The following is a 16,737-nucleotide window of genomic DNA, read 5'->3' as shown; positions in this document are numbered from 1 at the left end:
AGTGCACACTGTCACGCTGAACCCCAGCATGAGGAGCAACCTGCCAACTCCCGTCAGGGCATGGCCTGCAAGGTGGGACACAGCGATTCTGCCAGGGGTAAGAGCCAGGAAGAGAGAGGGGAGAGGTCAGAGAGCACTGGGCAGGAGGCTGTGCCCCAGAGCTTGGGTTCCTTCAAAAGGGACCAAGGCCATCGAATTACTGATAACCTCCCATGGTTCTCTTGTCAAAGAGGTCCTGACACAGACGTGGATTTCCAAGCACATGTGCCAACAATGCAGGCGCGCGCCTTACCTTGGAACCCACAGTGGAATGAGTTATACTCTTAAACATCTCAATCACCGTCCTCTGTTTTAATACTTTGGTCTTTTTCTTAGGAACCAGGCTATAGGTTCCCATTCTTCGTTTTTTCTTCCGAGATACTGCAGCTGCTAAAACAAAAGGCAAGCAAGCTAAAAAAAAAAAGTCAAAAGGGGACAAGAAAGGAAAAGAAATACCATTCAAATGCTTTTTAAAGGTAGGTGAGAATTCACAAAATCTGATTACCAAAATCATCAGCATGCCACCACAGTGACAGGCATCTCTTACTTGTCCTAATTCACAAAGAGAAAGCTGACAGTACTTACAACAAAAGCTAAGCTGTGTGGATGGCAAACCCGATCACCCTGCTGCAAGCAGAGGTGCAAGGCAGAACCACCAACCATCAGAAGCAAGGCCCTGGAGTGCCTCCCACACCAGTCCCCTGCCCCTAGATGATCCCATCCCAAGGAACGATGCAGCTGCAAGAACGAGGCTAAGGAGGGACAGTGGCCTCACTGCCAGTCACTGGGGATGGGCCACGTCTGTCTCCTGGACAGACTTCTCACCAGCGACAAGAAGTAAATTGCAGTCCCTAGACGTGTCTGCCACTGAAATGTAGCCATGCAACCCCAGCCAGTCTGTCCTCCCCTGGACCCTTTACCACCACAATCCACCTTGCCCAGCAGTCCACCAACTGAGGGGAAAGAAGCCTTTGACAAACCACACAGGTACACAAGGTCAAGGAAGGCACAGGCCAGGAAAAAGCAAATAGCTGAGGGTCTGGGGTTTCCCGACAAGCTGGGGCTCCTGGGGAATCAGGGCTCCCGATTCTATTCTAGATAAAGCACAGCTACAGGCTGACTGATTTTACGGAAGGAGGCTCTCTATAATATTTTATTTTTTTTAAAGTTACAGGGTTTACAAAAAATCTGAAAACCACTTAACAGAGGCAGCTAGAGAACCTAAGCTCCATTCCATTCTCACTCCACAAAGTGGAAGAGTAGAGTGTCTCAAAGAGCAGGCACACATGTGACCTACACAGCTGCAAGGGCCATGCAGACAGCCCCACAAGCATGTGGCCTCAAGGTCACCAGGTGTGCCTCAGCCCAAAGCCAAGGAGCAGACAGGACATCTGGGACAGTCACCCACGAAGCATTCACTAGGGTGGCTCTGAAAGCATAACTGGTCACGAAGAAGCGTGGCTCTGTCCATTACATGCTAGAACAGGGTGATAAGATGGCAGGGGTGTGTGCAGGCTGAGATGCGTGTCCTGTACAATCACAGGACAAGGAGTAAGATGCACTTTGCAGCCCCTGAGTCTGCACACCTTCCTGCTTGTGTTGCAGCAGGATGGGAAAGTAACAAGAACCTCTGGGGCTATCACTATAGTAATTAAAAATACTAATAGAGAGAGATGACCTGAAAGCTTAAACCTGAATGAGCTGGCTCCAACACTCCCCAGACAGCCCAAGGGAAGAGAGCTGGGCAGGGGAAGGAGTGAGGTTTGAAGAAAATAGAGGTGGAGGACACAGTCACAAAGGGCCACGTCCAAGCACGCCTTGCCCATTCCAAGATACCTGACCATCAGGAAGGAGCACTACCCCCCACATAGGCTTCCTGTATCTCCCACGACCCTGAAAGACACACTAGCAATTCTGTAATAAGGCAACGTAACCATGATGATGCTTCCCTCTGCAGGAGACACTTGCAGGTGTGGAAGTTGTGATTCTGGGAACTTTCTTGGGAGGCGACACCACCAGGAGTGCCTGACCTACATGAAGACTTACAGACTTACACAACAGTATGAATGTGCTTGATGTCTCCCCTTTCTGCACTGGGGAGAGTTCCCACATCTCTGCAGGAACTCCAGAGGAAGCCCCTTGCTTGAGACATGCCCATCCCATCATCCTCCCTGTGGGGCCACTCATACAGCCCCACCTCCTGCAAAGGCTCCAACAAGGGATCCAGTGTTCACCCATCCCCTCAACTGACCCTGCACAGAAGCAAGCTCAAAAGAGCAAGAAATCCCATGGAAGTGGCCAGTAGCAGAACCAATCTTAACTCAAAGGTCTCCCCAGTACACTGTGTGTTTCCAATAGCTCTTAGTTTATAAACTGAGGGGAGTTCTCAAATCTAGACCCTTCCACCCAATTAGAACAGGGGATAAGACTTAATGAAAACAATCTTCATTTTGAGGTTGACAACAAGTGTAGAAAGTAATGATTAGAACAGAGGTGTGACAGTCCTCTGCAAGTTTACGGAAGGGCCCGCTGACTCAACCACCACTCATCTAGAGCACATGCACTCTTACAGTCAACATGCTTCTAGTTTCACAAGGTGCACGTTCATAACACGCCATCAGAAAAGCAACACAATGGTTGGGTTTTCTATTACCTGTCTGTGACTTTGTGGTGGCCATGTAGCACTGGTTTTGAGGTAGTGACTGAAGGGGTGGGAAGGGGGGTAAAAGCTGCTGTCGTCCAAAATCAGAAAGGTTTTTGTTGATCTCCTCTTTTGGCTCCTCATGATCTCGAGCTTCTCGAACTTCTCTGGGATCCTTACTGGCTGCATGCTTCAAAACAAAAACAATTAATAACTGTAATTACACATAAGCAGATGGCCACTGAAACAACATGCCCCTAAAATGCTGCTCCTTTCCTCAAAAACCTGCCTTGACCAAGAGAAGAGATAAAAGAAAGAAGACAAAATACAAAGCCTGCCGTCATCACAGAGCACCTGGCACTGACACACATGTGTCCAGCCACTCCTTGGATGACATGAGCCAGCATCTGCAAGCTAAGAACAGTGCTGACAAGGATGAGGAGCAAGAGGAAGCAGCAACAGCAGTAACCGTATACGGCACATGAACCCTGGAATACTGTTTACCTGGCCCTTTACAGGAAAAGTGCTAACCGCTGATTTAGGTAAATGTATTACTAAGTAAAGTGCTTTCACAGTCTATCATTCTCACGGCTGCACTCTGCAACACTCCCCCCACAACAGATAACCACACTACATTTTTTAAGTTATCTTTTGCTCACAATTTCACCAATCCCCTAAATCTGTCTTCTGGCTCAGCCTTCCAAGACCCTGGCAGCCTGCAATACTGTCGTTAAATCCCTTGTACCTATTAGCAGTGCTGCCTTCATTCCAGACTGCCTAGACAAAACTAACCCTCTCCCCATCATCTGCTTCCCTAAAATCGCCTACAGCTCCAAGATAGTTGGATCTCATATCAAATTCCATTTAACCAAGTTTTATTTTATGCACAGTAGGGGAAATAAATGGTAAAAAAAAAAAAAATAGCATCCTTCAATAAATGGTTCTTGGAAAAGGGATCTCCACATGCAAAAGAATGGAGGTGGACCCTTACCTTACAAATACTAATTCAGAATGGGTCAAAGATCTAAATCTATAAAACTCTTAGAAGAAAACACAGGAGGAAAGCTTCATAACATTGAATTTAGCAATGATTTCTGGATAGAACACCAAAAGCACAGGCAACAAAGAAAAACAGATAAATCAGACTTTATCAAGACTAAACATTTCTGTTCATCAAAGGACAGAATCAGGGAACCCTGGGTGGCACAGCGGTTTGGCGCCTGCCTTTGGCCCAGGGCGCGATCCTGGAGACCTGGGATCGAATCCCACGTCGGGTTCCTGGTGCGTGGAGCCTGCTTCTCCCTCTGCCTATGTCTCTGCCTCTCTCTCTCTCTCTCTCTTTCTATGACTATCATAAATAAATAAAATTTTTTAAAAAAAGGACAGAATCAATAGAATGAAAAGGCAACCCACAGAATGGGAGAAAATATTTGTAAATCACATATCTGATAAGGGATTAATATCCAGAATATATAAAGAACTCCTACAACTGACCAACAAAACAACCTGATTAAAAAATGGGCAAAGCATCAGATTACACCTTTCTCCAAAGACATACACTATACACATGAAAAGAGGCCGAACATCACTGATCATCAAGAAAATGCAAATCAAAACCATAATGGGATATCACCTCACACCATTAGGGATGGCGACTATAACAAATAAAAGAATACAATCCCAAAAAACTGTCAATTATACTTCAATTAAAAATAACAAATACTGGGACGCCTGGATGGCTCAGTGGTTGAGTGCCTGCCTTTGACTCAGGGTGTGATCCTGGAGCCCCAGGATTGAGTCCCGCATCGGGCTCCCTACATAGAGCCTGCTTGTCCCTCTACGTCTCTGCTTCTCTGTTTCTCTCATGAATAAATAAATGAAATCTTAAAAAACAAAAAAATACTGAAAAGGATGTGGAGAAATTGGCACCTTTGTGTGCTGCTGGTGGCAATGTAAAATGGTACAGTTCGGCAGTTCCTCAAAAAGCTAAACATAGAATTACCATGTGATCCAGTAATTCTACTTCTGGATATACCTAAAAGAACTGAAAACAGAGTCTCAGAGCTATTTGTGCACAACAGTTCATAGCAGCATAATTCACAGCAGCCCAGGGGTGGGACCAACCGAGTATCTACTGACAGGCGGATGGATAAACAAGACATGGTCCGACCATACCTGGACCACCATCACTCAGCCCTAAAAGGAAGGAAATCCCAGCACCTGCTACGATGTAGACCTGAGGACATGGTGCTGAGAGAGATAAGCCTGGCACAGGACAGATTCTGTACAACTGAAAACGCCCAGGAGGCCTCAGAGAAGTCGGATCCACAGACATGGGAGGGTCGGGGGAGGGGGGGGGAGGGCACACAGGGTTTAATGGGACAGAGTCCAGTCTGGGAAGTCGCATAGGTCCTGAGGACCAATGGGGGGGGGGGGGGGGCCACCACGGACAACAGTATGAATGTGCTTGATGTCCCTGCCCTAAAATGTGAGCTACCTGGGAGCATGGCCTGGATTCCTGCTCTTGGGAGACAGCCCAGGGGGACTCACACTCAGCTCAGAGACCCTGTCTGTCACTTGGAGGGGAGAATGTGCCCCAGTCCTGGAGTGCCCTTCCTTCTCCCCACACAAACCCCCCACCCTCGCCACGTCCACAATTAACCTGCCCTCAGCACAATTAGCACTGTTCACATGTAACTTGTCAACCCTGTAAAATTCTCCAGTGTCTCTCAAACATACCAAGTTGCCTCTAAAGAGGTCACTGCTGGAGCAAAGGAGTCAGGTAACGTTCCCCTCTGTTTCCTGCAAACTGCCCCGTACACTGTGTGGCCACAGTGACTCTCAGCCTCCACCAGCTCTTTTCACAGGCAAATGCAAAAGATGATCTTAAAGTACATATAAATAAGAGGCAAATTTAAATCTCAGGAGGAAACAGTCACAAGAGGCTAATTCTCACTTGGACGCAACATCTTTAAGATGTTATTTCTGAAAATCTGAAAGAAAAAAAAAATCTAGAGCTGAACTTGGGTGAAGATTCTAGACTCCATCAGGGCTCTACTATCAGACAACAGCAAAAAGGATGAAAGAGACACTGACTTAAGGGAGGAGCACCCACTGCTGTGATGGAGCCTCAAGCACCCAGCCAGTCCCCACTTCCCATACGTGGCACAGGCTGCAGAGAGAGGTAGCAGCCACATCACTGCTGCAGCCCCGGAGTGGGAGGCCCACAGGTCTGGCCCCTGCTGGCCCTATCCACCCACAGCCCTCTGTGCCTCGGCTCTCCCCTTCTGCCAGGAGGTCAGTCCCTGAACCACCAGCCAGGCCCCTGTCAGCTCAGCGTGAGCTCTCTCAGCCCAGCCACCTTCTCCTTCCAGAAACTGAATTCCAATGGCAATGAACAAGGACTTACACAATTTTGACATTCAGAACTACCTCTCTTGGAGCCGAGAGCTCCAAGAACAAGGCTATATCTTTTGCCCAGAACCTAGAGAATACCAGTGGCAGTGGTTCTGTGTGGAAGCGGAGAGGGAGAATGTGGTGACAGGGACACAAAAGGAGAAGGCTGGAGGGCCACCATGCTGAGGCCCAAAGGAGGGGTCACACTTCAACCAAGGAGACAGTCTGCAACACAGGACATAGTTAACAAACTTCCACTTTCTCTGCCACTTTCTCTTTCCGACAGCACCCACACTGGGTGAGAGGGGGCCTCCACACTGCCAAGGGACACCAGCCACATGGCAAGAACATGTCTTCAGTTTTAAACTCTTAGAAAGAAAATGGTTTTAGTATCACAAGCCTGTAATACTCATCACTGGAATGACTGATTTTAAAACACAATTTTCAATAACACAAGGTCTCCTAAGAAAATCAAACAAGATGAACTGAGTTTGGGGAGCAGAGAACCTCAAGGGCAAGAGAGGCCAGGTCTGGAGCCAGGGGGCTCCATGTCAGATGGGCCCTCAGGAACTCCGCTGCCTTGGCTAGTCTTGGCGCTACATCACTGTGACTTCTGCCCTCCCACGGGCCAGGGCAAATGAAGGTCCCAGATGTGCAGCAGGCAGGGATGGTCTTCAGGATATCTGTTTCTAAAGTCTTAACATCCGCCTGTCCTCTGTCCTGACCACTGACCGAAATGATATGTGTGACAATCAATTGCACACCACTAACAATTATAATAACTCAATTTAGCACACAGCGAACACGGAGATAAGCCTATGTGGTCAGAGAAATTTCTTGAAATTAAATATCAAACTGCCTTTTTTTCCTTTAGAGGAATAAGACAGAGTGACAATAAAAGATCCTCAAGGATAAACATATATTAGAATAAAATCCTGGAAGTGGGAAAAAAATAAAAGTATAATTTCAAGGAGATATATGAATAATGTAAAGCTGTAAATAATGTAAACAATGACATGTATTTTATTTTTTTAATACTATATTTATTCATAAGAGACACACACAGAGAGAGGGAGGCAGAGATACCGGCAGAGGTAGAAGCAGGCTCCATGTAGAGAGCCCGACATGGGACTCAATCCCAGGTCTCCGGGATCACGACCTGGGCCGAAGGCAGGTGCTCAACCTCTAAGCCACCTGGGTATCCCATGACACGCATTTTAAAATTGATAATGGTGAGCCAAAAAATGGCAGGAAAAAATAATGAATGTCACTTTAAACCTGATGTCTGATATAAAAACTAACTCAAAATGGACCATATATTTATAAAAACATAAGACTATATAAAAATTAAAGGCTTCCTTAAAAATTACAGAAAAACCTTGGGACCCAGGGCTATACAGAGAGTTTGTAGACATGAAGCCAAAAGCAAAGCCATAAAAGAAAGAAACACTGATGAAGTGGACTTGGTCAGAATGATAGGAAGGCAAGGAGAAGCCACAGATGGAAATGTCCACAAACCAATCCATGGCAGAGGGCTCATACCCAGAACTCTGAATGTTCACAAAACAACTAGTTGTGAAATGGGCAAGACATTTCACAAGAAAGGACACATAGATGGCAAATAAGCACATGAAAGATGTTCAGCATCACTGGCCATTAGGAATGTTCAAATTAAAACCATGATGAGGAGTCACAGCTAAAATAAAAACTAGCAGTGATGCCAAATGCCAGCAACGACGTGAGAAACCAGACTGCTCATACCTTGCTTCTGGGAGTCTAAAATGGGATAGCCTTTCTGGAATCTGGTTTGGCAGTACTTATAAAGCTAAATATCCAATTAACATATGACCCTGCAATTACATCCCTGGATATTTAACCCAGAGAAAAAAAAATTTCTGTCCAAAGAAAAATCTGTACATAAATGTTCAAAGCAACTTTAACATAACAGCCTCAAACTAGGAAACCCCTAAATGCCCTTTGACCTGTGAGCCGGTAAGCTCTGGGACATACACATCCCAGAAAGGGCAAGGAAAGGCAGGGAGCCATGGACACACAGTCCCACAGGAACTGAGCCGCTCTCAACAACCCCAGCTTTCTACCGAACACCTGACATGACACGGTATGGAGATGGGACACAGGAGTCAGGGGACAGGGTGGGTGGGGATGAAGGGGGACACAGGGAGCTGTGTGTTGCTGAGTGTTTATAGAAATCTACACTGTGTTCTGCTGTGTAAATGTTACCCTAGGGGAGACCAGGTGAAGGGTACATAGGGTTTCTCTGTATTTTTTTTGCAGTTTCCTGTGAATTCCTCATTATTAAAAAGTTTTGTTTTTTTTTTTCTAAGTTCTGGGATGTACACAAGAATCCTGCAAAAGGTGGAAACCAAGTCAGGGCCAGACAGTCTAGGAGGGGCAGGGCCTGCACAGTGAGACAGGTCAGCACGGGGATGCAACCATGGCTCCCCACGATCACTGCAGGCAGGCTACAAGAAATGCAAGTAGAGCTCACCATCAAGGAACACAAAACCACAGAAAGAAGGAAGAGCACACCCCTGGGGAGAAACATCAACACAAACTCCCAGCTGTGGAAACAGGAGTCATGGCAGAGACTACGAAAGAACTGTAACTAATGTCTTTTGAAGGATAAGACAAAATATAACTAAATTAACTAATTAGGGATATTGGGTATGAAAAAAACTGTCAAAAGTAAAATCATCAATATATAGAATGAATAGCAAGAATGTCAAGTGCTAAAGAAATCAAAGCTGGAAAACAAGACCCCCGTGTCCATGTCAAGAGCTCCACAGAAAGAAAAGATGCACAAAGCATTTTTCTAGAACTGAGGAAAGACATACATGTCAGACCAACAGGGCCTGCAGACACAGGCTCATTCCTGCAGCCCTGGAAGGCTGCAGAGATGAAAGCTCACAGTCAGACTGGCTTCCCAATGCTCTCCAGCAACTCCAGGTACAAGAAATGCCAAGGGAGCACAGCCACAAACCCAGAGTCACGTGGACCTGGGAGGGCAGCACACGACCACAGACATTCTGACAAAACACACCAGGCACAGGCATAGAACACTCGCTAGTGGCAAAAGCCACCTCATCCAGCACAATACTGGGTTCCTGCTGCCTGCTCCCTGCACCCGGGAGCCCGGCATGAAGACAGGCGTGGGCAGGTCTTCAGCATGCCCCTCGTCCCTTCCCTCTATCACATCGAGAACCCAACCAACTTCATGGCTACTTATTTCCTAAGAGAGTCAGTGCTCAGTCTTCCCGAGCTGGAATGAAAGCCCCCAGGCCCAGAGAAAGGAGTAGCCTCTCTCTGTACCAGCCTCTGATGCATCTTGTCAGTGGGCCAGAGGGATCTAGAGGCAGCACCCAGCCCAGGCAGCGGCCTGAGAGGGGTTGTCTGCTTGTTGTTCATGCCTGAACTGTCAGCAGCTCTCCTAATCCTCCCAGGCCCAGAGACAACCACCTGTTGGCTAACCACGACCATTTACTGGTCTTTCTCTTCCACGCGCAGAGTCCATCTGCCATCACTTCAACAAAAGAGAACACAGACAGGAAGGAAACAACACGACAGACATGAGAGTGGCCCCATCCTGACAGGGATTGCATTACCAGGCCCAGGATGGATTTTGGCATGGTCTTCCGTGCCCTGTGAACCTTGACGTCGGCACCAGGGGCCATGGGCTTCCTGTCCTCTGCATCTTTACTTGTTTCCCCGAGCTTGGCCGGTGCTGTGGCTGGCGTCTGAGAAAAAGCACTGGGAGTCCTCCCTTTGCCAGAACCTCCGGGAAGGGTTTTCGCAGCATGACCAGGAAGCGAGGAAGCCAAAGTGCTGGTAATCCGCATGGGCTGCTCCTGCAGGGATGGTTTATTCAAGAAGTATCCATTGCTCCCGAGGACAGAAGTCTGTGTAAAGTCATCTGTGTTGACGTGGTTTTGCTTCCCCATTTCACTGTCTCTTTCTGAAACTCCATTTTCAGCTATTCGAGCTAGTTTGTTGGTACCTTCCTGTGGGCTAACCGCAGAGTTCTCCTGAGTGTGCTGCACTGCGGTCATGTGACTGCTAGCCTCACTTGTTCCACAGGACCCATTGGCTTCGCTGTCTGCGGCCGCGGGGGCCTCTCCTCCCTGTTTCTCTGCTGAGCCTCCATCAGCTGCCATAGAGATCTCTGTGAACAGAAGAGACAGCATCAGAGGTTGTGGCCCTGCCCTGTCACCACACAACCCACACAACAGTTAATGCGTCCTTGAGTGGGGTTTACATAAGACTACTCAAAGAAAATAATTTCACTTCATGTACAAAGATTTAAGTTCAAACAGATTAAATATAAAATGATATCTTAGGGGCTCCTGGCTGGGTCAGTCAGAAGAGCCTGTGACTCTTGATCTCAGGGTTGTGAGCTCAAGCCCCATGCTGGGTGTAGAGCTTACTTAAAAATAAAAATTTAAAAATCTAAAATAAAAAAAAATAAAAATAAAAATAAAAATAAAAATCTAAAATAATAATGATAATAATAATAAAATGATGTCTTAAACATTAACTTTGAAAATTAATTGGTTAAAGTTTGGAGAAGGCCAAACCCTGAGCAGAGGAGTCTACCCTGAGCTCAGGCAAACTGGCTATCTGCCCATCCTGTGTGTGAGGTAGAGCAGGGCCTGCAGTTCCACCTTGGCAGACACAGCCTAAAACCAGAAGCACAAGATAAACACTTCCCATTTGTTGAGTAAATTAATTTTTAAGACAGCAAGATCTCAGAACCCATTGCACAGATCTGCATGTCTACCAGGAACAAACATGCCACTGTAAAATAAAACTGAACATGGTTTACAGACAGAAAGCAAAGCTTCAGAAGTACCTTCACAAAAATAAACTTAAAGAAAATGGGTAATAAACCAAGAAAAAGGGTCATATTTTCAGCAAATGAGCCAGAAAGCCCATTACAAATATCTGGACTACAAGCCCACTCTCTGTAGAAGCTCGGTCTCCCAGGACAGCTCAGCAGACCTTGTCCAGGACCTGCCATAAACAAATGCATTTCATAACAGACGATCTGCAAACATATCCAGCCTCACTGACAGACTAATGAAGAAAACCCATGGTTACACCACTGGATGCAAGAAGAGCTTCAGTCAGTTCCAGACTCTGCCCGCCCCCGTCCCCTGACTTCACTGACTCCCACAGGAGACCCCACTGACACAGTGCTGATCGTCTGTTCCTCCACCCTGGAGCGTGAGGTCTGCAGGGACAGAGTTTTGTCTGTCTGCCTGCTACACACCCCGAGACAGAAAGGCCTGGGACATAGTATAAGCGCAGCAACACTCCCTCAATGAATACAAGGTTTTTTTTTTTTTTTTTTTAAAGCACCCGCAGCAAGGCAGAATAGGCGGGACCTTATATGGACAGAGTTGGCAAAGGCCACACACCATGATCTGCAGGAAGCATGTGTTTATTCAAAAATAAGTAATCTGGGTGGCACCTGCGTGGCTCAGTTGGTGAAGTGTTAGAATCCTGGTTTCAGCTCAGGTCATGATCTCGGGGTCATGAGACTGAGCCCCATATTGTGCTCTCCGCTCCGCACAGAGTCTGCTGGAAATTCTATGTCCCTCCCCCTGCTTGCACGTGCTCCCCCTCCCTCCCCCTCTCTCTCAAATACATAAATAAATATTTTTTTAAAAAACCATGAATTCTATGTGAGATCAGAAATGCCATTAAGTGTCTCACACAAAAACAGACACACCAGCTGGCACAAGAGGAAACACAGAAATGAGAGGCTCTGCACTGGACACAAAAGGAAGAACTCTGGCCTCTGTACCCAACACCATCATTTACTTTAAAAATGCAATCAACTAGCAATTAAAACATGAGAGTGCAGTGAGACTGCTGACTTCAAACTCAAGAGCATGTTTCTGTGCTGGCATTAACTAGAAAATATGAGAAGGAGAAAATTCTATTTGCAAAAGCAAGAAAAACTATCAAACATAAAATTTTAGACAAGACTAGTGAAGTCCTCTGTGGAGAAAAAGATTTTAAATGAAAACATGGTCTTAAATGGGATGACCAAAGTATGAGGTACCAAGCTGCCTCTAATTTAATCTATAAATTCAGTCATACCCAATCAAAATTCCATCAGTAGACTGAGGAACTCCATCCACTACCTAGTTCTAAAATGTAGAAAGAAAAACAGATTTTTCCCAAACAGCAAAGTAAATCATGACAAAGAATAGTAAAAGCACAGGCATCAGAGGATGCGACAGGCCTCTCCATGGCACCACCACAGGAGGAGCTGGGACGCCCACTAGTCCAGGACAGCAGCCCAAGGGGGCAGGGCACAGAACTGCTGTGAGAAGGCCAAAGCCTGGACCTGCTGGTTCAGAATCTCAGAAGGTGGGCTCCACACATCTGGGCCTCACTGAGACCTCTGGAGGCTCTTCCACACATCTGAGTTTGGGAAATATTTGTCCTAAGTGGTCTGAAAACCTCAAAGTTAACAAGGTAAAATGCAGAAAATGGTTCCGTGGCCTAGAAACAGGAAAAAAATTTATTACATATGAAAAGCATAAATTACAACAAAAATAAGGAAGATAAATGTGATTACATAGTGTGATGTAACAAGATACAGGTATTTGGTCTCTGCCCACGGCTCCTGACACAGCTCCTGACATGACTCTGGATGGGGCTGGTCCCAGAACGAGGAGGCCACAGCCAGAAGCTTGGCACTTTCAGCCCTGCCCCCATCCCTCAGAGAAGGGAGAGGGGCTGCAGACTGAGCTAATCATCCATCACGCCTATGTGATGACACCACCACAGAAGTCCCTCAAGCGTGGGCTTTGGAGAACTTCCAGGTGGGAGAATACACCCACGTGGGGTGGGTGGTGCACCCAGAGAGGGCTCAGGAGCTCCCCTGCCTCGCCCTGGTGCCCTGCCCTCAGCATCACTATCACTGGGCTGTTCCTGACTCGCCCCCTTTACGACAAACCTGTGACAACACATACGTGTTTCCCTGAGTTCTGGGACCTCAAAGCAGGGGCTGAGGGAACCTCCAGTTCACAGCCAGGCAGTCAAATTGTGCGTTCCTTGGGACCCTCTAGGTGGAGCTGGCGTCTGAGGTGGGGGCAGGCCGGTGGACCGAGCCCCTAACCTGTGGGGTTGGAACCGAGCTGACCTGCAGCAGCCCAGCAGGTGTCACAGAAAGCAGGAGACCTGTCTGCCACCGCCTGGGGTCAGCTCATTGTGAGGGGCCTAAGAAGGGAAGGACAGTCTTCCTCTCAGCAGCCAGAATGTGGCTGGCTGCCACCACTACTAACATCCATTATTCTGAAAGTTCTGGCCAAAGCCATCAAGCAAGCTGGAAAAAGTAACAGAGGGCACTCAGGTCAGTAAGAAGCAGCAGCACGTATCTGTAACTGAGTCATCCACAAGCTGCAGGAGCCGACGACTGAGTTTGGAAAGCTTGATGACAGAAATGAACCTTGATGTAAACTGCATACCTTATCTAAAAATTAACTCAAAAAGGGAAATAAATCTAAATGTAAAATGTAAAACTATGAAACTCTGAGGGAAAAACACTGAAAAAAATCTTCGATGTAGGGTGAAGCAAGATGTCTTATCCTTGACATCTTTTATAATCCATAAAAGGAAAAGTGATAAATTGGAGTTCAGCAAGATTAAAAACTTCTCTAAACAACAGCAAATCTAACTGGCAGAGAAACCCCACTTGACACCCACTGACGAGCATCATTAAAAATTCAGACAACAACAACAACAAAAAATTCAAACAACAACAGGGTGCCACTGCCATACACTGCTGCTGTGATGTCAAATGGTGCCACAGCTTTGGAAAAACAGTTTTGGCAGTTTCTCACAAAAATAAACATACGGGGTACCTGGGAGGCTCAGTCGGTGAAGCACCTGCCTTTAGCTTAGGTCATGATCTCAGGGTCCTGAGATCAAGTCCCGCATCAGGCTCCTAGCTCACGGCGGGGAGGGCCGGCCGGGGAGGAAGGTTCTCCCCTCTCGCCCTCTGCCCCCCCACTCACTCACCTCTCTCTCTCTCTCTCTCAAGTACATAAATCTTTAAAAAGAAAAAAAAAAGAAGAAGAAGGAGGAGGAGGAGGAGGAAGAAGAAAGAAGGAAGAAGAAGCAGCAGCAGCAGCAGCAGCTGGGTGGCTCAGTGGTTGAGCGTCTGCCTTTGGCTCAGAGTGTGATCCCGGGGTCCTGGGATTGAGTCATGCATCAGGCTCCCCCTGCTTCTCCCTCTACTTATGTCTCTGCCTCTGTCTCTCATAAATAAATAAATAAATAAATAAATAAATAAATAAATAAATAAATCTTAAAAAAAAAAAAAAGACTATACATATAGCATGTGATAGCAAATGTGCTCGTGGGCATTTATCCCAGCAAAATAAAAAGTTTTGTCCAAATGAAAATGAATGTTCACAGCAACTTTACTGCCACTGGATGAAAACTGGAAACAGCCCAGGTGCCCTTGAGGGCATAAATGGTCAAGAAAATATGGTGCAGCCACAGCATGCTACACTGCTGAGGAAAATAAAGAACTACTGATATGAAGAAACTCCACAAATCCCCCAGGAGATCCCACTGTATGAAAACAGTCCCAGAAGGTAACAATGAGTACGATACTACTTTTATGACACTTCTGGAATGACACACTACAGCCACCAGGGGGCTGTGTGGGGGCCTCCTAGGTGACAAAGCGCTCCTTATCTCACTGTGGGAGGGGCTGCACACACACCCACAGGTGTGAGGGATGCTCAGAGATAAACACATGTGCAAAGGAGGAAAATGAGGGAACCTGAGTAAGACAGAGACACCACCGATGCCAAAATCCTGCTCGTGCTATTATGCTGCAGTTCAGCAAGATGTCACCATTGGGAAAACTGGGTAAAGGGTACCTGGGATCTCTCTGCATTAGTTCTTCTAACTGCATGTGGATCTAAAATTATCTCAAAATAAAGTTCAATTACAAAAGATAAAGTACACATCTATATACTAGCAAAGAACAATCAGAAAACAATATTTTAAACACACCATTTGTTTTTTTTTTAAGATTTTATTTATTCATGAGAGAGAGAGAGAGAGAGAGAGAGAGAGAGAGAGGCGGAGACACAGGCAGAGGGAGAAGCAGGCTCCATGCAGGGAGCCCGACGTGGGACTCGATCCTGGGACTCCAGGATCACATCCCGGGCTGAAGGCGGCGCTAAACCGCTGTGCCACCGGGGCTACCCTAAACACACCATTTGTAATAGCAGAAGCAAATACAAAATAATCAGGCAAGACCTATACACTGAAAATGATAACGTGTGGCTAAAAAAATTTTAAGAAAAATTAAATAAATCAAGATATAATAATATAATAAAATATCTTGTTCACAAATCAGAAGATTTGAGTCTTACATGTGAGCCAAGCAGAAGAACTCTGAGCAGGCGAAGCAAAAAATTCTCAGTGACGAAATCAGAAGATTTGAGTCTTACATGTGAGCCAAGCAGAAGAACTCTGAGCAGGCGAAGCAAAAAATTCTCAGTGACGGGCACTCAGCAGAGACCCCCAACGGCTAACATCATCCTAGTAGGAGTGACCTACACCTGCTACCTAAGAAAAGTTTCTTACACAACAAACCGACCACTCATTGAAAGTTACTCTATTCCAGTACTAAAAATGCTTACAAGCAGGCTAGCACAAGGCCAAGCTTCTCTGCAGATTAATTAATCAAGTACCCTGGAAAAGCCAAACAATCTATTTGGGGGGAAAGAGTTAACCAAACATAATTTTGTGTTCAAGCCACCAACAATACAATTCAAAAAATCTAACCAAAATTACAGACATGTAAGAAAAAGGAGAGTCCATTAGGAAAAATCAGTCAATAAAACACCTGGCTGGCTCAGCCTGGGGTGTGTGTGACTCCTGATCTCAGAGATGTGAGTTCAAGCCCCAGATGGGGAGCAGAGATTACTTAAAAATCTTAAAAAGCTAAACCACAAACACCCAGGTCTGGCAGCGATGGTGGAAGAAGGTATTGGCATTCCAGCAGCAGTTAGGGCGGGTACAGCATTTAAGGAAGGGTGAGAGCAGCTCAGACTGACAGGTAGCCCCCTGCAGCCGTTGTCCTAACCGTCAATAGGAGAGTGAGGATGATTCAACGGGGGAAAGAACATCTCGTTCCCAGGCTGGGACAGCTGGTGCCCATTTGCAAAAGAAGGAAGCCAGTAGACCCTACCTCACACTCCATGTACAAAAATTAACTCAAAATGAATCAAAGACCTAACTATAAGAGATAAAACTATAAAACTCAAAGGAAAACACAGGCATAAATCTTTGTGACCGTCTGTTAAGTAATGGTTTATTAGATGTTACACCAAAAGCAAAAACAACCAAAGAAATAACAGATCCACTGGACTTCATCAAAATTAAAAACTTCTGGGGGGGCACCTGGGTGGCTCAGTCAGTGAAGTGTTTGCCTTCCACTCAGGTCATGATCTCAGGGTCCTGGGATCAAGCCCCACATCAGGCTCCCTGCTCAGTGGGGTCTGCTTCTCCCCCCCCCTCTGTCTCTCCCCCCTGGCTCATGCCTTCTCTCTCTCTCAAATAAATAAAATCTTAAAAAAAAAATTAAAAACCTCTGTGCTTCAAAG

General features: G+C 46.3%; 1 protein-coding gene across 4 annotated transcripts in view; it reads right to left on the bottom strand.

The window, feature by feature from the left end:
* The window catches only part of EHMT1 (euchromatic histone lysine methyltransferase 1), a 145,121-nt gene that overhangs the window by 59,198 nt on the left and 69,186 nt on the right, over positions 1–16,737 (bottom strand). For 2 of the 4 annotated variants that reach the window (XM_041723837.1, XM_041723836.1), the window contains exons 3-5: positions 9,700–10,256; positions 2,693–2,870; positions 293–450 (exon numbers count right to left, since the gene is read on the bottom strand). In XM_041723837.1, the coding sequence (XP_041579771.1) occupies positions 293–450; positions 2,693–2,870; positions 9,700–10,256 (893 nt within the window). The remainder of the gene's footprint in view (positions 1–292; positions 451–2,692; positions 2,871–9,699; positions 10,257–16,737) is intronic. The other 2 variants (XM_041723838.1, XM_041723839.1) reach the window with 2 other exon arrangements.

The sequence above is a fragment of the Vulpes lagopus genome, chromosome 12 (assembly GCF_018345385.1).
Source record: "Vulpes lagopus strain Blue_001 chromosome 12, ASM1834538v1, whole genome shotgun sequence".
Taxonomy (NCBI): Eukaryota; Metazoa; Chordata; class Mammalia; order Carnivora; family Canidae; genus Vulpes; species Vulpes lagopus.
The sequence above is the reverse complement of the archived record's forward strand: the minus strand, read 5'-3'. Positions and strand labels throughout refer to the sequence as shown.